This window comes from Natrix helvetica (genome assembly GCF_964273705.1).
Source record: "Natrix helvetica genome assembly, chromosome: 1".
Taxonomy (NCBI): domain Eukaryota; kingdom Metazoa; phylum Chordata; class Lepidosauria; order Squamata; family Natricidae; genus Natrix; species Natrix helvetica.
Window position 1 is genome coordinate 242,988,270 of NC_138548.1, and position 25,946 is coordinate 243,014,215.

The 25,946-nt window shown below is 41.5% G+C and overlaps 2 protein-coding genes across 4 annotated transcripts; one reads left to right on the forward strand and one right to left on the reverse strand.

Moving 5' to 3' along the window:
• Positions 1 to 600: 600 nt before the first annotated feature.
• On the reverse strand, positions 601 to 12,171 carry ARL16 (ARF like GTPase 16). Of its 2 annotated transcripts, none has more exons than XM_081936833.1 (5): positions 12,031 to 12,171; positions 11,143 to 11,199; positions 8,679 to 8,792; positions 2,902 to 3,017; positions 601 to 2,781 (listed from the first exon to the last, which is right to left on the reverse strand). In XM_081936833.1, the coding sequence occupies exons 1-5, from the start codon at positions 12,154 to 12,156 to the stop codon at positions 2,616 to 2,618; spliced, it is 579 nt and encodes a 192-aa protein (XP_081792959.1). In that variant the 5' UTR covers positions 12,157 to 12,171; the 3' UTR covers positions 601 to 2,615. The 2 variants fall into 2 exon arrangements, with proteins under 2 accessions (XP_081792959.1, XP_081792960.1); XM_081936834.1 differs by having other exon boundaries at positions 11,143 to 11,200; positions 12,010 to 12,133.
• A 46-nt stretch (positions 12,172 to 12,217) lies between these two features.
• HGS (hepatocyte growth factor-regulated tyrosine kinase substrate) lies at positions 12,218 to 24,454 on the forward strand. Of its 2 annotated transcripts, none has more exons than XM_081936793.1 (21): positions 12,218 to 12,356; positions 13,753 to 13,837; positions 15,576 to 15,651; positions 15,803 to 15,895; positions 17,240 to 17,363; positions 17,976 to 18,028; positions 18,545 to 18,613; positions 18,758 to 18,882; positions 19,179 to 19,257; positions 19,354 to 19,452; positions 20,149 to 20,244; positions 20,649 to 20,687; positions 20,805 to 20,948; positions 21,276 to 21,489; positions 21,741 to 21,913; positions 22,026 to 22,166; positions 22,268 to 22,445; positions 22,562 to 22,695; positions 22,990 to 23,118; positions 23,316 to 23,411; positions 23,621 to 24,454. In XM_081936793.1, the coding sequence occupies exons 1-21, from the start codon at positions 12,320 to 12,322 to the stop codon at positions 23,732 to 23,734; spliced, it is 2,298 nt and encodes a 765-aa protein (XP_081792919.1). In that variant the 5' UTR covers positions 12,218 to 12,319; the 3' UTR covers positions 23,735 to 24,454. The 2 variants fall into 2 exon arrangements, with proteins under 2 accessions (XP_081792919.1, XP_081792920.1); XM_081936794.1 differs by having other exon boundaries at positions 19,354 to 19,441; positions 20,147 to 20,244.
• Positions 24,455 to 25,946: the final 1,492 nt, after the last annotated feature.

The following is a 25,946-nucleotide window of genomic DNA, read 5'->3' on the forward strand; positions in this document are numbered from 1 at the left end:
CCATGTGCTCAAAACTCACTGAAAGTTTCTAGCTGTTCTACCACCTAATGCCTTATGAAAATTAAGAAAAGGAGTCCCATTGGATGGTACATGTATGCTATCCCATAATAAAATCTCATGCCCTTTACCTCAACTGTGCAAAATATTTCCCCAAATATGTTAACTGGTAGTGGAGCAGCAGAACTAATCTCATTTCTGGACATGTTATATCTCCACTCTCTCCATGTTGAATATTAAGGATAGTCTATGCTTGCTTGAATGTATAAATTGGAAATGCTACTTTAACAATCAATTAGGAAATATGTTTCCAAAACAGAGATTCAGAAAACAATGTTACAGGACTAATACCAGCTCTACTTCTTAGATGTCAGTGGCTCTCCCTTGCTGGCTCTATTTTTTTGCCCAAGCTAATTCCTCATGGAAATCATTATTTATTTTGGGCTGCAAACTAAATATCTTCTAAAGAACAAATTACTAAAAGTTACTAGTAAATTTCAATAAAATGAAAGTAATGATGAAGCTTGTACAGAATGATGCTGTAAGAGCTGCTCAATCATTGACACAGGAAGCATTTTTACTCAATGAAATATTTATTTCAAATAAATATTTAAATGTCTAATTTAGAGCACTGTCATAAAAACACCAGTGAGAAAATATGGCAGCATAAAATAGGTTAGTTCATAGCATTCAGATGCATTGAGTTCATAATTGGCTGGCTTTTGGTATTAGGAATTCAGTGTAATTAATTAAAGCTCCCATTAAACTGAGTGTTTATGGAGGGTGAACACAGTGTTTATGGAGGGTGGATACAGCATGATGAGATGGGAGAGTCAATTCTACTGGATTGAATCTACGCATTTTGTGAGACAGGAAGAAGATGTCATCTGTATTCACCTCTAGTAAAACCATCTTTGTTATTGTCCAGCAGTAGGTGCAACTGAACTGAATGCCAGCATTCATTCTGTAACTATTCTTTACTATACTTTTAACCCTAGTACATATTTGGTTTCTTATAGGCCATTCAAAAACTCTCGAGAGTCACTGAATTAGACTAAGTAATTAAAAGCATTCAAATAACTGGTTAGTGGCTCTGATGGAGGCCACTGATACCAAAAGAGAATAAAATGGAAAGCGGAGAAGATAACAGTTTAGGTGAAAAAAGAGACAGAAGAGCTGAGGGTTAAACAGAATACATCCAATATTGATAAGCTCTCGTCTTGTTACATCTTAAACTTTACAATTTTTAATTGGTTGAGAGAACTAATTTGTTCAGAACTTCAGAATTGCTACATGGCATACCCATTTTGTAATTCAACTACAATCTACTGATGTTTTGCTGATGTCCCATGACTCAGCTAATCTGGTTCACATGATGGTATGAGCTCACCAAAACCCTGAATTCCAAGAATGTGAGATTCTTGTAAGAAGAAATCAAAGTCAAGGAAACACTCGGAGAATCAACACATTTCTAATGCATCTCCCAGAAAACCAATAGTGTACAGTACAGCAACCACTGTATATGATATTTAATATAGCAGGGTCAATCCGTGGTGTGTTTCAAAGTTTTTTAGAACCTCTTCTGTTGGTGTGGCCTGCTTTGTGGGAGTGGCTTGTCGGCCATGTAACTGGGTGGGAGTGGTTTGCCGGCCATGTGACCGGGTGGGAATGGCTTGGCAGCCATGTGACCGGGTGGGAGTGACCAACTTGTAAAATGTGGTGAAACTCACTTAACAACTCTTGCTTAGCAGCCAAAATGTTGGGTCAGGAACTCTGGCATTGAAGTGTGCAAGTCTTAAAGCTGTCAAGTTACAAGATCCTTGCACTCCTAACCCTTTAGAAAAAAAACCCCAGGGGTGTTCAAACTTGACAGTTTTAAGACTTGTGGACTTCAACTCCCAGAATTCCTCCTCTCGCTCTTCATCGTGATGATGTGCGGATGGGCGGGGGGGGGGAGCTGGAACCGGTTCTAAACGGCACTGTAGATTTGTGGAACCTCTTCTATAGAAGAGGTTAGAACTGGCAGGAACCCACCCCTGAGGTCAATGTTGTCCCTGCACATTGGTCTGGAACAGCAGATTGCGCCAGTGGCAAAAGCCATCTACTAAACCCCGTCAAGTTAATACTTTGTAGGTCTGAATTTATGGTTAGATTACTGTTGTAGAAAATAATTAAATATTGACAACTAAAACATAAGATACTATGCACACAAACTCTTGAATAAGGTATTCAGACTTGAGCAATCTGAATTTCTAGTGTGTTATAGAACAGGATTTTCTTTGCTTTATACTTCCATCAAATCTGACTTCATACAAAGCACAGAAACATATGAGTGAAATTAAATTTCATGTTGTCTACAAAACCTTATACTTACTTGCCATTATTTCAACTCTACAAATCTTCATCTAAAGAAAATGATACTGTATATCATTATTGGGCTTACCTTAGAAGCTACAATATTCCCTTTCAATGCATCTGCATGCAGTAGCAGCAATCCAATTTGCCAGTTAAGAGGCAATCCACTGAATAATTTAAATGACATATTTCTACATCAAAGTTTGTGATAGCAATGTTGATCCGCGGCTTGCAGGAAACACTTCAGCTTCCAGATTCCAGCTTCAATCATGCAGGGTGGATTGAAACCACTTCATTACATCTGATAAGCCCCTGCCGTCTCGTGCACTGATCTCAACCACAGTGATAACCTGTTTGGCCTGAGCAATGATATCGTGGATTCGGAATAATGACTTCATCTCTACCAGGGACATGTAGCATGGTAAGTCACTAGGATTCAGAATAGTGAGGAAAGAAAGTAGTTACACACCCATTTCCATTTGCCTGCTGAGCTGACAAAAGCCACTAATGTTAAGTCTTCTGTGTGGAAATTCAGCTTAATTTTCTTACATTTTGTTGAAAATGAGGAGGACAGGAACTGATGTTAGCTGTTCAGCAGAAAGGAGGGTCAGAAGCTGGACACAGGATGCGGAAATCTGGGTAGGGTTGGCAGCATCAATCATATACTGCAAGAGACAGAAAGCCATATCCTTAAATAATATCCTAAAGCACTGTATAAGCTTATTTGCTTATTTCACTATTTGTGGCGCTTGCCATGGCAAAACAAGAAATACATAAAAATTTAGTCCAATCTGAATTCCCAAATGTTATAATCTATTGACAATTTTATAGAAAATGGGCTGTAAGGCTATAATTTTACAACCATTTAACTCCTTTATTCGGGATGGAGTTGGAGCGATTGAATGGAGTGTTTACTGGCCGGATGCCCTTCCTGACACCTATGCGGAATTCACGTAGGTGTCAGGAAGGGCATCCGGCCATTAAACACATTAAACATTAAGCTCCATTCAGTCACCCAACTCCACCCCAAATAAACGGCTTAAAGAGTGAATGTTAAATATAATATATGCATACCTAGGCATAAGAAATTTGCTTACCCTATATACAACACATTAAATACAGGTTTAGGATTATATTTTCTTATAAAAGAACGCCAATAGTGTCTTATCAGCCCCACCAGATCTGGCAGAAGGGATATTCTCCAAGTCCCATTGATTAAAGAGCGTCACTTGGCAGGACCCAAGAGATGTGTCATCTTGTAGCATTGCCTGCCCTTTGGCGCACCATCCCTCCCAATATGAGATCAGCCCCAAACCTAGCTAGTTTCATCTGAGTCTCTTAAGACCTGGCTTTTCTTTCAGGTACAATAGAACCTCTGGTCACAACCATAATTTATTCCATAACTTTTGTCGCAACCCGATTTGGTCGTGACCTGAACCTAATTTTGGAAATTTGCTTACAAAAAAAATGGTGTGGAAGGGGAAATCGGCTGTGAAAAAAATTATACGTTTTTTTGGTCATTTAGTCATAATTGGAAGCGTTTGTTAGCCAGAGGTTCTACTGTATGTGGCTGTGAAGTCCAGTAGTTGTGAACATGAGTTGTGCAAATGTGTTACTGATTGATTTAGCCTTTGCCATTTTTCATTTTTGCTTTCTCATGTGCTTTTATGTACTGTATTTTGTGTTGCACAAAAACAATCTGAAAGACCAGATTAGGAACAGATCATCCTGGAGACAATTTTAATGTATGTGGCTGCTGAGAGTCGAGAGTCAACACTGACTTCATGGCGCATAATCAATTTTATTATGTCGAAGTTTTCATTGGGTTAGCTATCCAGAGTCACTTTATGGGAGGTCATATAAATCTAATACATAAACACTCTAGCCTAAGAAATAAGAGCATATGTTGAGATGACAAATCCAATTGGAATGTCCCAGAACATCTAGAATTGTTTAAAAACCCTCAGAATAGAGTTATTAAGTTAGTAACACAGAATCTGGTTTCTCCATTGACTTTGTCAGAAAGTTGCAAAAAGTCATCACATGACCCCAGGACATTGCAACCATCATAAATGCAAAAAACAATCTAATCACTTTTTCATTGCTATTGTAACTTTGAATGTCCCAAACAAATGGTTCTAACTCAGGGTCTAACTGTATTTATTTGACATTTTTGCACCTTATAGCAAAAAAACTTTCAGCAGGGTAAAATCTTAATCAAAGTACCCATGTCACAATTATAAATTTAAACTAATCAATACAACAAAATAAACAAACTGCTCAAGTAAAGAACAGCACCACCAGCAAATAGAAACAATAAACAAATTGCAACAAATCCAAAACTTTATTGAATAATGCTATCTTCAGTAGTTACCAAAACTACTGAAAGCTGAATAAAGTGGGAACTGATCGAATGTTAGGGGCAAGATATTCTGGAGCCGGGATGGCGAACCTATGGCACGCGTGCCACAGGTGGCACCCGGAGTCATTTGTCAGGGCATGCGAAGGGCATGTGCGCACTGGTCAGCTGATTTTGGCCTTTTGAGGCCATTTTTCGCCCTCCGGAGGCTTCCTTGAAGGCTCTGGAGTGCGAAAAACCGGCCCTATGGGCAAACCGGAAGTTCAGGAATGGACTTCCGGTTTCTTCGTAGGGTCGGTTTAAGCCCTCCGGAGGCTTCAGAGACCTTCAGGAGGCTTCCCTGAAGCCTCCGGAAGATTAAAAAGGACACTACGAGTAAACCGGAAGTGACCTCCGGTTTGCTTGTAGGGTTGTTTTTTGCCCTTTGGAGGCTTCAGGGAAGCCTCCTGAAGGTCCCTGAAGCCTCTGGAGAGCCTCCAGAGAGGGCGGGGGAGGGCTTTTTTCACCCTCCGCAGGTTCCTATAAAGCCTCTGGAGCCTGAGGAGGGCGAAAAAAGCATGCAAAAAATGGGGGGGGGGTAACACCTCTAATGCACGCATGCGCACTGGGAGGGGGTCACGCGTTGCACTATGGGTGCGGCACACCCATGCATGACACCCCTGCGTTCCCCCTCCTTATGGCACACGAGCCAAAAAAGGTTCGCCATCGCTGTTCTAGAGCAGGGGTGTCAAACTCCATTTCATTGAGGAGTGCATCAGGGTTGTGTTTGACTACTGGGGACCGGATGTATGTGCCCGAGATGTGGGTGGCCAGCCCAACGTCACTTATCGAGGATCTGTTTTGGGCCACAATGGCCGCCTCCAATTCTCTGCCAGCGAAAACAAAGCTTGGGAGGCTGCAATCAGCTCGTCTGGGCCCCATTTTCAGCTGCAACTGGCTGCAGCCCTCTGGCAGCAAAAACAGAGCCCAGGCGGGATCCATGCACCCTCCCTGGCTTGGTTTCCACTGGCAGAGGGCTGCAGGAGGCCATCACGGCCTAACATGGAGCCTGGGAGGGCTGTTTTCGCCCTCCCAGACTCCCCCCCCCAACCTCTTTTTTTGCTAGCAGAAGCACCGTGGCTGGTTCTTTGCTGTTTCCAGGTTAGCCCCACGGGCCAGATCCAAGCACCGTGGGCCTTGAGTTTGACACCCCTTTTCTAGAGCAACTTAATATGGTTGAGGTTGCATTTGGGGATGTTGTGGGCCACATGCAGCCCGTGGGTTTGGCACCTCTGCTCTAGAGTGCCCTGTAGCTGCACATCAACCACAGTTTTAATAACCGTGTCCCCACCCCCAAAGCAGTGGTGGGTTCCGGATCCTGTTGCAAAAGGTACGGTGCAACGGGGCCCGGCGTCCACATGAACGTGTGCAGCACGCGCACATGCGTCCTTATCTCCTGCAATGCTCCGCAACGCCTCCGCAATGCCCCAGCTGCTTGGTGGAGCGTTGTGCAGGCACCGTATGCTCCATGCACGTGCGCGGAAGAGCTCAAATACAGGTAAGGATGGTGGGCGGGCGGGTGGGCCTTCTGGAGCACCGTACCGGAAGGGTACCAGGTGCGCCCAGCAGGCACCGGTACGCCCATACCGGGGCGTACCTCCTGCAACTCACCACTGCCCCAAAGAAGAATAGAGAACGTGCGTAAAAGTGGTTGTCATCAAGTGCAAATGGGTTCAGGGAGAATCTCTTGAGGACACACCAGAGGCAGATGACCTTAATTTCCTCCCTCACCCAATCTGTTCCCTCTCTTCCAGATACCCAAAGGAGCCAAGAGCAAGAGAGAGGGATGAAGCACACAAGGGACAACCAAAACAGCCCCCTATCAATTTCATTAAAGTTCAAAGGATAGAACCCATTCCCGGTAACACGGCTAGACAAGACCACAAAGACTCAATATTTTGATGAATCAAGAGTAGCCTTCACAAAAATTGGTGTTAAACAGTCACAGGAGCAGCATACAGACAGCCCTTGACTTCCAACTGGTCATTTAACACTGGTTCAAGTTATGACAGGCTTAAAAAAAAAATCTATTTATGACTCATCTTCAAAATTATGACTGCCATTTCCCCCCTCACCCAGTGGTCATGTGATAGCATTTTAGGTGCCTGGCAATCAGCTCATCTTTATGATCAGCTTCAGCATTCCCTGGTCACGTGACCTTGATTTACAATGTTCTTGCCATTTTCTGGCAAAAAAAACCCCACCCCTGAATATGCTTAATGACCACGTAGTTCGTAAAACAAACATGTGTTTCACTTAACAATAGCGATGACTCACTTTCCAACTGCCATAAAAATAGTCATAAAATCAAGTTGGGTCGTGAGGCGCCTCAACTTATAACAGCAATAACTTACAACCAAAATTCCGGGTTCCACTAAGGTCCTATGTCGAGGACTACCTGTACAGATGTATCTGCCTTCCGTTCCCTAAATGTCTGTGCCAGTGCAAGAGGTCAGAGGCTTTATGGTAGCTATAAATCTTACAACAGTACAAGGAATGTGAAAGCCCAGGAGAAATAAACAAGGAGCCAGGATTCATTGCAGACAAATCCAAGTTCCAGGAATCAGAGCTAAGTATATTCTTGTACCGATCCAAAGTTCAATCAAGGAATCAAAACACGGTCAGAAAGTCAGGCTGAAGAATCAGAAGTTGCTTACCAGCAGAAATCCGATCCCCAAGCCCTTCTTTTATAACATGATTCAGGCTCGTCTGTTTTCAAAGTCAAATCTCTTTTGAGGTGCCTTATGAAGCATTCACCCCTCTGAGGTGAGAGTCCCTGATCAAAAGCTGCCATTTAAGATGAATATTATACTCCTATTGCCTGGCGCAGGCATCTGGGTCTTTAGCCAAGAGAGCAGATTTCTAAGAGAGCAGTGTCACTGCCCTCGCACAACCAGGTTTTGGAAATATACAGTACATTAGATCAGCAAGTTGTGGACAAGAAAAGTTTTACAAGGACTGCATCGCAGCTGACAAACCTATGCAATGAAACATGTACAGTACCAGTAAACCAGCTAAATAAGCTCCCAAAGCCCCAACTTTTAAGAAGATCCAGACACCCTCTAGCCCAGTGAGTAGCTGTTCTACTTCCTCCTTTTTTCTGTCAGGTTTCTGCCATTGATCTCATTTATCTTCACCACATACCATCCTCCCAATTTACAACACTGCACTTTTTGCCAACTCCAATGTTACAGGATAAGGATGACCACAATCGCCCAGAAACTTCAACTCTACCAAAAATAATTCTGAGTAATAGTATTCTTCCAATCTGACCTTACTCTCTCTTTCAAAAAAAACATTCATTGTTTAGCACCATCTCTCATTCCTTTGTGTCCATATAAGCAGAAAAACTGGTATGCCACCGATACAAGTTAAAAGGCCTCTGTTCTGCATCCGCGCCCCCCCTTTTAGCAGCCCTCTGAATTTTTAATTGCTGAGCAGCCCCAGAATAATCATACAATCCTAACACTTAGACAAGTATTTGCCTGACTCCCTAAAAAACAGGAATCCTCTAGGATAAAGAGAAACGTCATATGTAGATATGAAATACACATATCTGAGGAACATCTTCCTTTATGGATTTCACACAGGATCAAAGCCCAAATCAGGTGCAACTGCACAGGAAGGACACGTTAAAACCAGCATGTTCACAAACCCCTTTGCTCACATCAAAGTCTAGCCCCTCTATAAAACCAAGCCTCTGGACCCCATTTCCTAGGTAGTCTACCCCCAAAAGCAAATCTCTTTGTTCTTGGGAATAAAATTGGATCTCTTTTCTCACAGTAGGTCTGGATTTCATTTGTTCTTATGCCACCCAAGCTTGTAGGAACCCACATTATTATTCTAACACCATAAAACTGGTAATAATCTTGCAGGTTTATTATAAAAATACCACTGAATTATACATAATACATTAATGAATGCTCACCAGGAGAGCACAGCAGTCACTATAGTAACTGGACCAGATAGGACCCATGCATCCTCCTAGCTCTCGAATTGTGATCTTCTTTCCTATTGGGAGATCAGTAAGATTTGTGCCTACCTGCAAAAACATAATCATACAAACATATACACAGATGTGCAAATGAATTAATGTGTAATGTACCATAAACTATCATAGGTTTTATTCCCAAGAATCTGTGTACAGAACTGTAGATACAGTCTACTCTGTTAATTAGGTTCCCTATCCTGGTATAGTAATCTAACTTTCCCAATTCTAATGAGAAAGAGCAAAAAAATTCCGGTACACAATATCATAAAGTTGTTTTCAGGTTCCTCAGAGACCTAAGCTCTATTTTCAATGCAAGGTCTGATATAATTCAGTAGTGCCAGAAGGCCTTCTGCTTTCACTGATGCTATGTTTTTTAGGACTTAAATATCCAAAAATATCCATGTCATATACATACTATTGAGTTATGATTAGCATGACTAACATTTCCACAGGTAATGTGCTTTTTCCAAGACTGGAAAGAAGCAGCAGCTGAAAAATCACGTTGGAGGGAACATGATAATAATTCAACAACTCATTTATTTATTTTTTCCACATTTTTAAACTGCCCATCTCCCCAAGAGATGGATACTATTGGGTAAATACATAATAACAAGCCACAGGTGGGCGCATCTCATATCAACACACATTATAAAATATAATGGAAGGAAAAATCATTAACAAATAGAGAGGATAACAAAGTTTGTCCTAGAAGAATTAATCCTGAGGGCCACCTACTGGCTTTAATTACATGAGGTTTTAAAAATCTGCTTTGAATGAAGAGAGTCTGAAAACAAGTATGAACTTGAAGATTAGTCATTACATTGCAATAGTGACAATCAACTATAAAATTACAGTCAGAGCAGCAAAAAGTTATTTTTTAGAAGGATCTGTAATCCTGTAGTATTATGATGCACAATGTGAACTGAGCTTCATTTACATCCTACTGGAATAGTATACCATAAAATAGCATAGCGTGTATTGTCTAGTGAACACACTAAGCCAACATTCACTATCTTTATCAGAAAATTTGTAAAGATTTAAAGAAGTACTATCAAAGTAATTGATGTTACTTCTTTTAGCAGTGACAACTTCCAACAAATGTTTTCTGTTTTTTCTTTACAGAACTACAATTAATAATATGATTGTGCTTCAGGTGATGCCATAGTATTTCAACTTAGTTAATGTCACAGCTTTAACTTGGATATTCCAAAAGTCAGTTTCCTCTGCTTCAGTTATTTTGATGTAGATTTATATGTATTTTACTATTGTTTTGTTGCATGATCCACATTCATTTAAGCATCAGCTCATGGACATTTACCCTGCCATTTTCCTGATAAATTTGCTAATACAGGCCAAAATTTGGTTTTTTCAATTATTGCAAGGTGAAAGCAGCCCTTTTCTTTATGCACTCTTCTGTTAGAATGCAGTACGAAACCCACAAAAATATTTCAAGCTCATAATTCACTTCTACAAACCTGTATCATGGAGGGAAGTTTCCAAAAGAGGCAACCAACTTTTTACTTGAGAAGAGTTCCTCAGACTCATACCTGGTTCATCACCAAATTAATTGAAACATCTAATTCAACTTGAGTTGCTTATCCTAGGCTTCATATATTTCTCCCCAGCAAAGATATTAAATATTGACTCAATGTTCTATAAAGATGTGACACTGTGCAGTTTTCAGTATTGATTGTTTAGTACAAGTGTAAAGGTACTAGGCTAGAAATCATGAGATCTAGTCTTGCCTTAGACATGAAGCCAACCCGGTGCCTTTGGGCAGTCATTCTCTTAGACCTAGAAGGCGGCAAGGATAAACTACTTCTGAAAATCTTGCCAAAACACCAGGGATTAGTTTAGGCAATTGCCAGGAGAAAAGGCTGACCTGAAGGCATAGAAAAAGAGCTTTCTCTACTGTTTACTGAAAAATACAAACAAATCTAAACATACATTATATGGTATCCTACACTGCATCTACTATTAATCCACTAGCCTAGCAAAATATATTCAATACCTAAACAGAACACAATGGCATTCCCTCAGCAGTTTGTGCAATCTGACTAACAATACTCTGCCAGCCAGCTTTTCAGCCATCAGACAGGCTGTGAGGAAAACAATCGAATGCAGAAGGCATATTACCTCACTCTTGCCCTATAATACTGAGAAAAGGGGAGGGAGAACAGAAAGGTCTGTTTAAGGGTACGTATATAAGAATGTATGGATGAACATGAGTCTCCTAATCCTGTTTTCCACATATTGTACCTACCAGCTCCAACTATTTATGTGGGCTCAATTCTATAAACCAATCGCCCCTGATCTATTCAAGCAACAGTGCTCAAAAGAATTCCTTTCACTGGATTTGTTTTCACCAAAACTAGTGAACCAAAGATAATAAAAGCCATACCGTTGGCAAAGTAGCTGGTGGGTCTCCAAGGTCCTTGGCACCATCTTTGGAGCTCAGCTGTATAAAAAAGCCATTAAGGAAGATGGTAGGAAAGAATAATATTCAATACAATAATAAGATATAGGTCGGATTGAAATTTTCCAGAATAACATTTCTCAAACTTACTCTCAGAAGTCTTCCATTGCCTATGTGCTTATCTGGGAATTATGGAAATATTTCTCAAAGATAATTATCTGGAAAACAGCAGGATATGAGTAGGAAAAGATGCTCAAGAAGGAGATCCCATTTACACCCTTGCCCAATACAGCAAGGACTAAATATTGTATGTCAAAAAAACCTATGTTCCAAACATCAAGTAGACATTTTTTTAAAATTCCATCCCTCTCTCTGACACTTAACTCCACATGCCACCATTAGCCCCAAGCCTCTTAGAAGAGAGGCCAAACCCCTATAATTTCCCCCCCCCCCCCGTGCATTTAACAATTTAATACTGTATATTGCACTTTAAAAAGTAATGGCAGCGGACAGAAAGCCATATTCCAAGTCTTCCTTTGCATTTAAACTTCATTAAAATTAAATATAACCCAATACGGATTTTTTTTTGCAGTCATACATTTATTTAATGGATGCCCTCTTCAGTCCCATTTAAAGCCACAATTTAGCAATCACAGTTTAGTCATCACTTTCTGCGATCTCTAGAGGCTACCCTCAGTCTATGCATCCTTTCCCTGCAAAGAGAAGCAAGGCGCACCCACCGCCTTCCTTGGGCAAAAGCGTCTCCTCGTTCCTTTCCTTTTTCCCCCTCTACCCCGTCCGCCTTTGACCCACGAGCCCCGCTTCCCCCTTGCCCGTCGGGACCCGAGGATATTCTGCAGCCGCTTCACCAACAGCGTCTTGCCCACCCCGGTGGCCCCGAGGAGCAGGCAGCAGGGAGGAATACCACCGCTTCCCGCCATTCCCATAGCAACCAAAGGCCCCGACTGTCCCGTCGCCAACGTTCTTCGGCGCGTTCATTGGTTCCGAACGACAGTTCGCTTCAACCAATCGCGAAGGCTTGCCGCCGGAAAGCCCGCCTCTCCGTTGACTGGAAGCCGGAAGCGGGGCCTAAATTGCGGAGACGTCGGGAGGGGAAGAACGGCGGCGGGTCGGTCCAGCCTGATCTTCAGCGGGGAGGACAATGGGGCGAGGAGGCGGCACCTTCGAGCGCCTTTTAGGTACCGAGGAGGGGATAGGGGGACCTTGGCCTAACCCTGCCTCAGAGCCTCGGCCTTCAGTTTAACGCTCGCTCGGAGCAGCGGGGCTGGGTTCCTCTTGTTTTCCTTCGACCTCCCTTCCTTCTTCAGCTCTTGTGCAAAAAACCTTTCTGTCAATGGCGCCTTCCTTCTCTGGGATTTTTCGTGGCTTCTGAAAAGCCAATCAGGACTTCGAAGCATTTTCCCTTTCCTCCCTCCCCCCTTAGACACCCATATTGATTGTCCTGTATTTATTGGTAGGATCATTGTCCTCTTTCCACAAATTCAAAGGTTGCACTTTCAGCGACAAAGAGGTCGACTGGAGTGATTAATAATGTGACATTGCCTAGTAGGGTCATGGGATGGGATTGCAGGATGACAGTATTATTCACTACTCGAGACTAAGTACTGGCTCTCCTTTGCGTAAATGGGGGAACCAGCTTGATCCATTTTGAATGTATGGACTGGTAACAAATGTGTAATTTGGGGGTGGGGGAGAGAAAAAAAATCTCAGTTCCCGTATTTGTAATTGTGCAATGCTGCTGACCTCATTGCTAACCTAGAATCAGGTTCTACAAGGTGACTGATTGTACCAGGAAACAACAGACTTAAGCAGTGACTGAATCGAGGCAAACGTGATGTGCTGCATTAGGACAAATATCAGTGGGGAAAAAAATCTACATCACCCCCTATCAACAGTCGACAAATTCACTGGTGTTTTTGTGTTGATGGGGAAAAGGCAATGATCAGTTATTCATTTCCCTTTAAATATAGTGCTCTATTTGAATTGGGAATGTTAGAATATAGCAAAGTATACCACTCCAAAATATACTTACATTCCCTCAAAAAATTTATAACATGACAGGGAAGGGGAAAATAAGGGGGAGAGAGTGATATGCAGAAAGATTAAATACATACAAAAGCAGTTACATGTAACTAGGATTTATTCTACATAAATGTGGAAAAAAGTACCAAAGTTTATGACAGAAGGAAGTTTGGAGGAAGAACTGGAAGTGAAGAGGTTATAATTTACTGTAAACCTGATGATGGAGATGCTTGAGTGGCCTGATTAAAAAAGTCTATTTATTGGGGACGATAAAGATGAAGTAATTAAAGGAAAATATAAGATATCTGGGCAAATGATAAATATGGTTGGAGGAGTACATGTTTATAGCTAGATTCGACAGCTAAGAGGTCAGCTTTGCTGAGAAAAGTTACAAATGCTTGCTAATAGCATATGGTAAATAACTGTAATAGCTGTAATTGTGATCTCATTCATCTCTAATAATTCTTGTCATTTGTCCTTTGTCCATCAATTCTCTGATAGCTAATATAAATTTTATTTTGTGCCTGAATGACTTAGCTTATTATCTTGCAGATAAGGCCACAAGTCAGCTTCTGCTGGAGACAGACTGGGAATCTATTCTACAGATCTGTGACATGATTCGTCAGGGAGATACCCAGTACGTGCTGAACTCTACCATCTTATCATTTCCCCTATTTTTATGCACTTTATTGACAAAAGAAGCATTCTTTCATTGCAATTAAACTTTAAGCAAAGTATGAGTGGAAAGAAACATGCTGCTAACATAGAAATTTGAATCTGTGTTTATCTATTTTCTAAAGTCAGAATTTTAGGTATTGACTACATTGTGTCTCTAAAGACTTTGTTGTTCAAATAAACCATCAGCTAGCAGAGCGCTACACAATGTGAGATATCTGTATAATTCACCAAATCCTTGGCAGCCCCTAGATTGTTGATAAATTATAAATTTTAATATAAAAATACATAGGGAACAATCATTTCAATGATACTGCAGTGTTAATCTTAATATTAGTTTCATTAGTTTTAGCTATAATTTAGTTTTTTGTCCTGTGTCTTAATCACTTTTGCAGTGTGGATTTCAGGATGCTATTGAAAGCTGAGGGCTGCCATCACTCAAAAAGGATGATTGGTTGCTACCCTCCAGATAGCATGGAATTCAGCTCTCAGCAATCCCAACTAACATGACTAATACCTGGAATTATTATCCAGTATATAGAAACTAAGAAAAATCCTTCTGGATCAGCACATAGATCTGTTTAATACACATTCTGTGTTACATTATCCAGTCAGTTCCATTCTAGAAGCTCATGAGCAGGATTTGAAGTTGGTAGCCTTTTCCTGTTGTTGCTCCTTTTATATATGCTGTGTATAAAAATATAAATATATATACACACATACACACACACACATATAAAATGCTACCTTTGATTTTGGAGATAGATTCTAATTTTAGACATCCTAGACAACCCAAGGTGACACAGAATTTGCATTGGACGTCATAACATGAATTCTAGGCTTTTGTACTTCTATCCCAATGTTGTATAGAAGCATGTAAGTCATGCGGCTAATTTTGTTATTTGTCCCCAGTCCTCATCTCTCTCTCCTGAAGATGGCTATGAATAGATCCATCAACATGAATAGTCACTAATAGCCCTATCCTCTGAACACGTATCTTGCTAATCCATTTTAAAACCATTTGCACTGATGGTCAGTGTCTACTGACAATGAATTTCATAGCTTAATTGTTTGTGTGACTAAGATTGTTTTCTCATTTAGATTCAGTAAATAAAATACATTCTAATACTGTGTGTGAAAGAAAATATATTTTCTGCTATCCATTTTCCCCCCTTACATACTCTGTCTGCTTTGTTAACTAAGAAGTATTCAACACTATTTCCCCCCCTTTTTGCAGTGCCTTTGTTCTGCTCATTGCTGCATCTTTTACAGCTCTGTAATGGGTTTTTTTTAGAAATAACTAAGATGCAGTTGTAAAATTGATTTATATTAACAATTATTTCACTGGCAATTTTTATTTTTAATCAATTGGCGAATTATTCCTAGGAAATCCCAGAACAGAACTTGGTTGCTACTTGGGACTAAGCATATAGTTGGTTCCACTCTGGTTGGCCCTTAGCCCATTATTCTAGGTCTAGGACATAGTCATTTGGGATATTTTCTTTGTCTAGGACTAAGCTAGTCATAATATGACTTTTTGTTTTGTCTTGGCATATACACAGCCTCCTTCATCAAATGTTTGCATTTTGTAGGTGATTATACTATGTTTCGTGAGAGAGAAAAATGTTATCTGGCTTAGGTGTTTCTTGCAGCTTTCATTAGACTGAACTGGTTCCCTCCCCCCCCCCCCCTTTTCCCAGGGCTAAGTATGCTGTGGGTGCGATTAAGAAAAAAGTCAATGATAAGAATCCTCACGTGGCGCTCTATGCACTAGAGGTAAGCAGAAGTATAATCACACTCCCAGGTGACTAGGGAGGTTTTCTTCATTTGGGTCCATGTGGTATGCGTTGTAGAGGAGATCCAGACCATTTGTTGTGAAGTCTCTGAACTTTATTTGGGAACCAACTTTTGTATAATTTTCACACAGGTCTTGGAATCTGTAGTAAAGAATTGTGGTCAGACAGTCCATGATGAGGTGGCTAACAAGCAGACCATGGAGGAATTGAAGGAATTGTTCAAGGTAACATCACTTAGGCAATTTTTGTTTACAGTAAGCTAAACTAGAGAAAAGCCTTATACTGGAGCGAGGTGGAATAGATTGACTTTCTGTTTTTTTTTCCCCTGAAGGTTTGTATTAATATTATATGACAAAAATATTACCTTATATGACCTTTTTTTTTACAAGTAAACAATACAGAAAAAATCCCAAAGTCCTAAAAGTTTTATTTTAAAAAATCAGTTTGGGCATTAAAATTGTAATGACCTTATTCAAGCGTAGTATGTTTATACATTTATATATACACATACCACATCTAATATATTTCAATTAGCCTGAAATAGTTTTAGAGCACAACCATTTCCATGTCTGCGCATGTATTTGTATAGCAAAGATTTCAGCTTGAATAGTTGCGCATGCTTATATCAGTGTATGTGTTATTGATGCTTTCATTGCTTGAATACACTCATTGCTGGATTGTTTTCTTCCTTATTATCATCACATTTTCTAACGTGGGAATTTTATCTACTAGTGTCAATTGAAACATAGCACTTTCTATGCTTCCATTGTATCTCTAAAAAAAAATCAGTGAAGAAAAATAAATGTTGGATTACTGTGCAAGTTTTGTACTCTGATTTGCTAGTTCTTAAAAATATATAGATTTAATATGTATATAGTATACACAAGTGTAGTAATGCTCCTGTAGCTAAGTGGTGGAACACATCTTTTTCCTAGAAGAACGTTCCAGATTCAAATCTTGGTCTCTTTTAGCACCATAGAATAACATGACTCCTCCCACAAAGTCCATTTTTATTATGGCTCTCTAAACCCTAACTTTATCCAATTTAGATCTTGTCCTTATGCTCTTTCCTGCCTTACAGTATTTCAGCCTCATTCCATCAATGGTTCTTGATGGAAGAATGTACTATTATGCAAGGTGAGAATGTGCTTGTGACTGCATCTTCAGTAATGCAGAGGTAATCCTAGTGTTCAGGGAAGAGTATTTTTCTACAAGAGCCTTGCTGTACCTTTAACTTTGTTTTTTTTAGCTTGTTGCAACAGGAAGAGCCTTACATTATTTTATGTTTGTGAGGTAAGAACAGTCATTCGTGTACCAAAACACCTCTTAAAATTAGATATACATTTCTTCAATGAGAATATATTTTTAGGAAGAAAGTATTTTGAGTCCCTAGTCATATTGTACATGTTTACAAGCAATGACTAAACAAGGGGAAAAGTTGGGCTTAGCTTTTGCTGCTCTGAGGGATGATGCCCTCTGTATCAGTATCATAACTCAAACAGGGGAAGATTGCGAGCTCAGTTCGGCTGGCTACAATGCCTGATCTTGACCCTTCCTATTATCTGCAGAGACAGGTTGAGGCAAACGTTCGCAACAAGATCCTGTACCTGATCCAAGCATGGGCCCATGCCTTCCGCAATGAGCCCAAATACAAGGTGGTCCAAGATACCTACCAGATCATGAAGGTAGAAGGTGAGGAAAGACAAGTAGCCTTCCATTGTGGTACTAAGGCTGTTTGGGCGGGTAATATGTCTGCAGCTGGGGATTTGGAGAAAAAACCAGAACTTTCCATTGATTTATCAAATTTATATGACCTGAAAACCACCTCATAAATTTACTGACACTACTGAAGTGCTGGTGGCAATTGCTTAGTGTGTTTCAAATACTGATCATAGCCATTTCACTTCTTGGGCCTATCTCAGTCTTCCAATTCTGGAGCCAGTAGATATATCAGCTTTCAAATTCTGTCATTCTTATCCCTTCTGACTCCACGATTCTGGACATAGTGGCAATCAAAAATTAATCCCTTTGCCCTTGGTCATTGTCACATTGTGACATTCATGGGATTTAGTGGTCAAGTGATCATCTGGAAAGATTCTGAAGAGTTCTTGCAAATAAATCATGCCCTGTAAGCTCCCTAACTTTGGTTGGTTAAAAAAAAGAGGCTTGGAGGCTTTGCCCACATGAGGCAGAGCATAGGGAGGCATGGGGACAGTTGCTCAGGTCCACCGTGTAGTCCTTAGTCCAATATCCAGGGCCCAAGGTTTGGCATGCAGTGGCATGACAGTGTTAATTTACCTACAGGTCATGTTTTTCCAGAATTCAAAGAAAGTGATGCGATGTTCGCCGCAGAAAGGGTAAGTATAGCTGGGAAAGTGGCTCACCTCATTGGGGGAAATAATGTGGACTTTTCTGTAGTAATTACATCTAGAATGTGTAGCATATATTTGTTTTGTCTCTGATTTGATACTCTTTCTAAGGCTGAGAATTTGGGATGAATCAATCACCAGCAGAGCAGCTGGTTGAGGCAGGTGATAAAACACAGCCTCTCCTCTTTTTTTGCTATCAATACACCGGGAATTTCCCCAATTCCTTTCTTCTCCACTCATTACTTCACATCTGAGAGTGATTTGTGGTTGCAGTTGTATTCAGACAGACAGCTAATCGTTTTTCGACTTGTAAGTCAACAAAAAGATTAGTTCACACTGAGCTTTTACTGACCATTAGCGACACATATCACTGGATGCATTTCCTTTATCTGGAATGCATTCTAGCATAGCAGTAGTTTTGGAAAGCTTTGCACATTTAGGATCATGCAAAGTGTTATAGTGGCCTTTTTTGTACTCATAATCGCTGTGTTTCTGTGAGGTTAGGCTCCTGATTGGGTGGATGCAGAAGAATGCCACCGGTGCCGAGTTCAATTTGGCGTGGTGACGCGCAAGGTGAGTACTGCCGCATCCTCTGATCCTGGGAATGTGATGCAGGGTTTTTGTTAGAGGTGCTAGGAGAGAAGAGGGCATTGGCTTTAATGTTTTCCTACCAGATGTTTATCTTGGATAATCCTGATCGTTCTAATATGTTCACAGCATCATTGTCGGGCCTGTGGGCAGATCTTCTGTGGAAAATGCTCATCCAAATATTCCACCATCCCCAAGTTTGGCATAGAGAAGGAAGTACGAGTATGTGAGCCTTGCTATGAACATCTCAACAAGTAAGAGCTTAACTATGGAAGGGGCTACTACATTTGAGATTCTGAAAACAATGGCTGTTTGGGCACCTCTGCTTTTTGTACGTGGGAATTTTGCAGTATGGGATTTGTAAAAACCGAATGGCGTAACTTCCCCTATTCTACAGAAATGCTGTTTCCAGAAAAATTGCTAGTTGGTTCATTGCAGATTATAGTTTAGTTGTTGCTGCCCCCCCCCCCCCCCGCTTCCTCTTCCTCATTCAGCTTAGCAAGAGGGTAGTTCCGCAGCAGTCAGGACCTTGTCCTTTTCATCCATACAGGAAGGGAGAAGGAAAAGGAACTGCTACCACAGAACTTCCTCCGGAATACCTGACCAGCCCTCTTTCACAGCAGTCCCAGGTAAGTCCTTGCCTGTTTTAGCTCTCTACTCCTCTTTAATTTAATTCATCAGCGTCACATAGTAGGTACAGTGACTGCTGTTTGCTCTGTCCCTAGCTGCCCCCAAAGCGTGATGAAACTGCCCTGCAGGAGGAGGAAGAGCTACAGCTGGCAATTGCACTTTCCCAGTCTGAGGCGGAGGAAAAGGAAAGGATGGTTTGTGTATTGATCATGATTCTTACAAGTTATCATGATTAATTTTCATTTGTCGTAACTAACATTCCTGTGAATTCCTCATGCTTGGCTGCTTTGTGCCATTATAAGAATTTATTTAGCAACTCGGGCTTCTGCTTCTTCCTGTGACAGCCTATTGTCCACTTGTGAGAAATTTCTGCTAATGAAAGGAAGCCCCTTAATTACCAAATAGAAGTCTTTCTGATAGTCTCTCTCACCTAATCTACTATTCGCAAATGATCCAAAAATTGAATTCCTCAGGACTTTTCAATCTTTGTTGCATTCAGGTTACAATATCACATTTTGGTTTCTGACATCTAGTTATCACTGATGTACTGTATTTTAATGAAATATCCTCATATCTAAGATATTGTCGTTCTGACTGTCAAAAGGATGCTTAACGCTTCCTCATAAGACTGTAATCTGGATTCGAAAGGGGAAACATGATTTGGACTGTACATTTACATGTTGATAACTCTTTTAAAATGTGTCATCCTAGTGTTGTATGTAATCCTAGGTTTGATTTAAGAAGGTTCCAAAGCGTGGTCTGAATTATCTTTTTCCCCTCTCAATCCTTACACAGTGCTACTCTTTTCTGTCCTCCATCTCTCATGCTGATGAACATCAAAAGGTAATTAAAGGTGGTAGTCTTACTTTTTTTTTTCTTTTCCTCTGCAGAGGCAGAAAAGCACCTATTCTACCTACCCCAAGGCTGAGCCCACCCCAGTCACCTCTTCAGCACCCCCAGGCGGCACCCTCTATTCCTCTCCTGTGGTAAGAACGGAGCCTTTGGCAGAGAAGGTTTTGGACCCCTGCAGGCGAAAATACTTTGTACTTGTTTTGATTGGTTTATTGTGTGCAAGTCAGAGTCAGGTTTGTGAGACGAGGAGCTATATAAATCTGATTAGTGAATCCCAGGAATTAATTTCTTTTGGGCTTTAGGTGACTCTTAAGGCACTTCATTTCTCATGATAATCCAGTAGTATCTTGATCAGGCTAATGAAAGAAATTTGAAAGATGAAAATAAGAATTTTGCTCTCGTCTGCCTTGCTTGAGCAGCTGATTTGCAGGTCTATTCTCAAGCATTTGATATATATTTCTAAAGGATAATTAGATTGTGGGATATTTTCATGATGTTAACCTTACTAAAAAAATTTTTTAAAACCTGTCTTTTTCAGAACTCCTCTGCTCCTCTAGCTGAGGACATCGATCCTGAGGTAAGACTCCAAACTTTTTAAGCTAATGAGATGGTCTCAATGATATCTGACAATAAGTTGCTGGTTTGAATAATGTCTTGGCAATAAGTTGTTTTCATTTCTCCTTTTTCTGGGCAGTTGGCTCGATATCTGAATCGCAACTTTTGGGAAAAGAAGCAGGAGGAAGTGCGCAAGAGCCCCACTCCTTCAGCCCCACTGTCTATGGGGGAGCCAGCAACCCAAACTACGGAAGTCCCACCTGCCCCACTTAGTGTTGTGGAGGTAGGAACAAAACCCTTCTGCGTTAGTAGAGTTAGTACAGTGTCACTCTCTAAGCGTCACTCAGACTCAACCACATCACTGTAGGGTTTGGGGAATATTTATTTATGAACTGGGAGTAGCAGCGCTAAAGGAAAGTTTAGGAGTGAGTGCCAGGCTTTCTTTTTTAGGAGTTGTTTCGTTGTGGGTGCATCTATTCTGGTGTGGGGTTTACCTGGACAAACAGTAGTAGCCATCTTGAAGAACAAAATTAACTTTTAAAGAAGCAGTGCCAGGATTCTAAGGCAGAACCTGGGACTTCTGGTCAGCGGCTTCCCATCTCTTCCCCAGCAGCAATATCAGAATGGTGAGACAGACGAGAGCCATGAGCAGTTTTTGAAAGCTCTGCAGACTGCGGTCACCACCTTTGTCAACCGTATGAAGAGCAACCACCTGCGAGGGCGGAGCATTACCAATGATTCGGCAGTCCTTTCTGTCTTCCAGTCCATCAACAGCATGCAACCCCAGCTCTTGGAGCTCCTGAACCAATTGGATGAGCGCCGCTGTATGTTATCAGAAGCTGTGTCCCTGATGCGTGAATTGAAAATAGATTTAGAGTTCCCTCGCCCCCTGTTGAATCTTAGCCACCTAAGTGACTACTACTACTACTACTTTTCGATTGGTGTGGGGTTAAAACAATCCGGTGCTTCCCAATCCTTCTGACAGTTCCGCTTCTGCTTTCCTCTTTGAAGAGATTTGGGGAGGTGTGACGTGGAAGCTGTGATGAGACTCCAGCCTTGTCCTTCTTTTCCATAGTATATTATGAGGGACTTCAAGATAAACTTGCCCAGATCCGGGATGCACGTGGAGCCTTAAATGCCTTGAGAGAAGAGCACAGAGAAAAGCTGCGCCGAGCTGCAGAAGAGGCAGAGCGTCAACGTCAGATCCAGCTAGTTCAAAAACTGGAGATCATGCGGCAGAAGAAGCAGGTGAGGCTTGGACTGGGATGTCCCACGTTTGTTTTGGAGCAAAGATTCGTCTGCTATCTGACAGCATCATGACCAGAGTGCCTAATACACCCTGTGTTATTCCAACCTTTAGGAATATCTGGAAATGCAACGGCAGATAGCCATCCAGCGCCTTCAAGAGCAAGAAAAGGAACGCCAGTTACGGTTGGAGCAACAGAAGCAAACGATCCAGATGAGGGCACAAATGCCTGCTTTCTCCTTGCCATACGCACAGGTATTTGAGTGGAAGAAGACTGGGGAGGCCAAAAATTCCTTTTACCCTGCCCTGCCCTGCCCGTAAAGTTTACAGGAACCAATCTTGCTTACTGTGTGTAGCTGCAGGCCATGCCTCCTGCTAGCGGAGTGATCTACCAACCATCAGGACCCACAAGCTTCCCAGGCACCTTCAGCCCAGCAAGCTCTGTGGAGGGCTCCCCCATGCACACTGTCTACATGAGTCAGTCCGCCCAGGGCAGTACAGGACCCTACACTGCGATGCCTGTGGCAGGAACAGGTAACGGAAGTAGAAGAAAGAAAAGGAGTGGGTGTGGATTTAGCCCAGCCCTTTACTGGTAAGCTACAAAGCTCAGCCCGGAAGAATAACTTTCAAATCTTGCATGTTTGTTTCAGATCCTGGCATGGTGAGCACCTACATGTACTCCACAGGCAATAACAACACACAACCTCCCCCACAGGCACAGGCAGTGCCCACCGCAAATCCTGCTTATTCTTCCTATCAGCCCACACCTACGCAGGGCTACCAGGTACAGTTGATCCCCACTCCCCAATCTCACCTCAAGTCAGGAGACCAGCTCCTACCATTCTATTGCTGCTCAAGCCCTCAGCTTAATTAAGGAGGATTTCTTGGCAGGGTTCTCTCTTCATTTACTTGTGGAGAAAGCAGCCTTTCCCAGCTTTCTAGAAGCAAAAGGCATCACATTTTATCTGTATGTTGAAGTTTGTCTAGACTTTCCTTGGAAGTTTCTGGGTATCAAAATCTTCTGCTCAACGTTGCTATGTACGGGCATCTTGTTCCAGCTATCTTCTTTACCTTGCAGAATGCAGCCGCCCCTTCCCAAACGCAGACAATGCCTGGCATGACACAAGCGCCCCCCCAGTCTGGGGGTACTATGGGTTACATGGGCAATCAGCCAGTGCCAATGGGATACCAGCCCTACAATATGCAGGTGAGGAAGTTGTTTCAATTACTGTGCTGTTTCCTTTGCTGAACTTCATGAATGAGGTTAGCAGCAGGAAGATTCATAGGGAATATGTAGTTATGTTCATAGAGACAGGAAAAATTCATTTCTAAAGCCGAAGCGGCTGCATTTCAAGAAGGGCCACTTGTTCTGGTGCAAAGTTTGACACTCTCTTTTTCTGCTAGAACCTTATGTCAACTCTCCCTGGCCAGGAATCAGGTCTGAGTAGCCTGCCACCCCAGCAGCCTTACATGTCAGGACAACAGCCTATGTATCAACAGGTAAGTCTTCGACCAAAATTTCAATGTAATCTCCTCCCCCCCCCCCCAAAAAAAAAATACCAAAGAATTCCTTGACCTTATTAGCATTAAGATAGTGACTCTACCAACCCTTGGGCTAAGGGAGCAAGTGCTATTAATTCTTTCCTGTAGGAATTCCACTGAAAGAAATGCTGTCTTACTCCATGCTGGCTTCCATTTAACTTTTGCAGATGGCACCCTCCGGAGGGCCTCCACAACAACAGCCGCCTCCCCAGCAGACCCATCCCCAGGTGCAGCAAGTGCAAGGGGGAAGTGGAGAGGCTCAGCTTATTTCCTTTGACTAATCTCTTGGGTTCCAAGGCAAGGGAGGGATGGGTTTCTAAAACATTGTAAAGCTACCATTTCTTGGTCACTGCTGTACTTGCTACACCATTGCTGTTCCTTTGTGCTGTTCCCTCAATGGGGAGAGAGGAGAGTTGAGCCCTCAGTGTTGGGTAATTTCCCACTGTCTGTCTGCATTTTCCCATTCCACCTGTCTAAAATGCTGCCAGGATCAAGAATCTGTAACATCCTATATGCTGCTACTCGGCTATGGAGAGAGAGTGGCCCACAGCCCAACTCACCTAGCTTTTCATTAGTTGGATAACAGAGCTTAGTTCTCAAGCAGTCGCTGGTATGTAGACCATTCAGGAAACTTCTCTTGTGGGGAAAATAACATTTAAGCATGCTCTAGAGTCAGAATTTATGAGATCCAGTGTACGTGCCGGCCCTGAGCCCGCATTCTCTCTCTCAGTGGTCACATCTAGCCAAACAAGTGACCTTCACTATGCCCAGCACACTCAACTTCTTTCCACACTAATTTTTGACATCTCTCCACCACTTCCCTCCATGTCTTCTGAGAACCCCCTATCTTGAACACAGCCTTTCCCAACCCAGTATGTTTTTTAAGTCCTCACCCCATCCAACCTATCTGTCCTTATGGCTTTGAAGATTTGTGTCTCATACTTAGTGACTGGTGTAGACAGAATGGAATCAGTGACAATAAAAATAAGTATTTAAAACTTTCCAGTCTCTGTTTCTGTTACAAGTCCTGTGCTGGTATTTGAGTCTTTGCATAAATGTGCATTCTACCAAACATGTCATTGGGTTGTGATTACTGAAGTGCTTCAGCAAGAGTACATGACACATTGCGGTGTTCCAGGACTCGGGGAATTTTCACCCATTTACCAAATGAAGAATTTGTAGAACTACCTACAGTAGCTTCATATTCAAAAGTTTTGTATCCAAACAGAAGGGCCAGGGAGGTGCAGAGCCCTGCACTAATCCTTCCACTGACTCACCAGGCCAATTGGAGCCAGCAGTTTTAGCAATAGCAATAGCACTTGCTTATATACCGCTTCATAGTGCTTTACAGCCTTCTCTAAGCGGTTTTCTGACCCTCGGAGGCTTCTTCTCACCTCCAGTTAGAGAAACATTACCTTCATGCTCTTTAATATCTTGGACGGTCTTCAGCCTGTATCAGCAATAGTTCATCTAGGAAAGGGAGCATAATTTGGAGGACTTGTCTTCAACAATACTAAGCAGACTTCAGTCCTTGATGAGTTCATAAAATTGGATTCCCTATGTTTGGTTTTCCATTCTGCAACATTCCAGGAAGTTCAGCATCTATCCATTGACATTATAGACTTTAATATATTTCTGTTGAGAAGGTGCATTGATCTCTACAGTAATGGCAATAAAGGCCTTGGCAGTTAGGCCTTAACCTAACTGCACACACTTTTGTTATGGTCTGCCTGTCTGCTTCATGCATCTTATGGTCTAAAAATAGGTTGATCTAAAAAGAGTAATTCCACAATCAATTTTTGAGGGGAATTATAGAAATCCTAAAATACACCTAGAAAGTTTTTTTTTCCCTAATTCAGTGGTACATAGTTCTGTGACAGGACTTGTATTTTGAATGCTACCATTATTTTATGAGGAAGTCAATAAAAAAGATTCCTTCACCCAACTCCTGACAATTTCCCGTGATTCTTCTTGGCAGTAATACAGAAGTGGTTTGTAACTGCCTTTCTCAACTTTCCAGTTTAGCCTACAGCTTTAATCTATCCAAGTACTAACCAGGTTCAACCTTAGTTTTTTTCAAAGTCAGGGTTAGCTCCATGCTATTGCAAACAGAATCATTAGATGAAACAGAAAACTTTCTGCTGTGGAAAATAATTTTTGTTTTTTTAAAAACTTTTAATGCTGTAATGAATGTTCAGTGGCCATTAGTGCAATATTATTACAAATGCCAATGTATAAGTATATCCAAGAACAGGATATGCCATAAGGCAAAACTATTTATTTTTGTATCATCCTGGTGATAATTAGATGATAAAATTTATAAAACAATGTCTGGAGAAGGCAGATTGGACTTCACGCCCTGATTTTTTCCCCCTTGGTCTTCACCCAAAAAGCATTTTGTGTATGAAACATAAACCTCTCTACATAACTTTTTTATCATTGTGTGCCAATAAGTACAGTGCGGTAACTCAAATGCAATATGTTTTCTGAAAT

What these genes read in the sequence shown, in the direction of transcription:
- ARL16 (XM_081936833.1), bottom strand. Translation starts at nt 12,156, where the DNA reads ATGAACGCGCCGAAGAACGTTGGCGACGGGACAGTCGGGGCCTTTGGT. An exon ending in CACCAGCTACTTTGCCAACG is followed by an intron (nt 8,793 to 11,142) that starts GTATGGCTTTTA and finishes ATGTTTTTGCAG; the next exon opens with GTAGGCACAAATCTTACTGA. An exon ending in GTGACTGCTGTGCTCTCCTG is followed by an intron (nt 3,018 to 8,678) that starts GTGAGCATTCAT and finishes TGTCTCTTGCAG; the next exon opens with TATATGATTGATGCTGCCAA.
- HGS (XM_081936793.1), top strand. Translation starts at nt 12,320, where the DNA reads ATGGGGCGAGGAGGCGGCACCTTCGAGCGCCTTTTAG. An exon ending in CTCTTTCACAGCAGTCCCAG is followed by an intron (nt 19,258 to 19,353) that starts GTAAGTCCTTGC and finishes CTCTGTCCCTAG; the next exon opens with CTGCCCCCAAAGCGTGATGA. An exon ending in ACCAGCCCTACAATATGCAG is followed by an intron (nt 23,119 to 23,315) that starts GTGAGGAAGTTG and finishes TTTTTCTGCTAG; the next exon opens with AACCTTATGTCAACTCTCCC.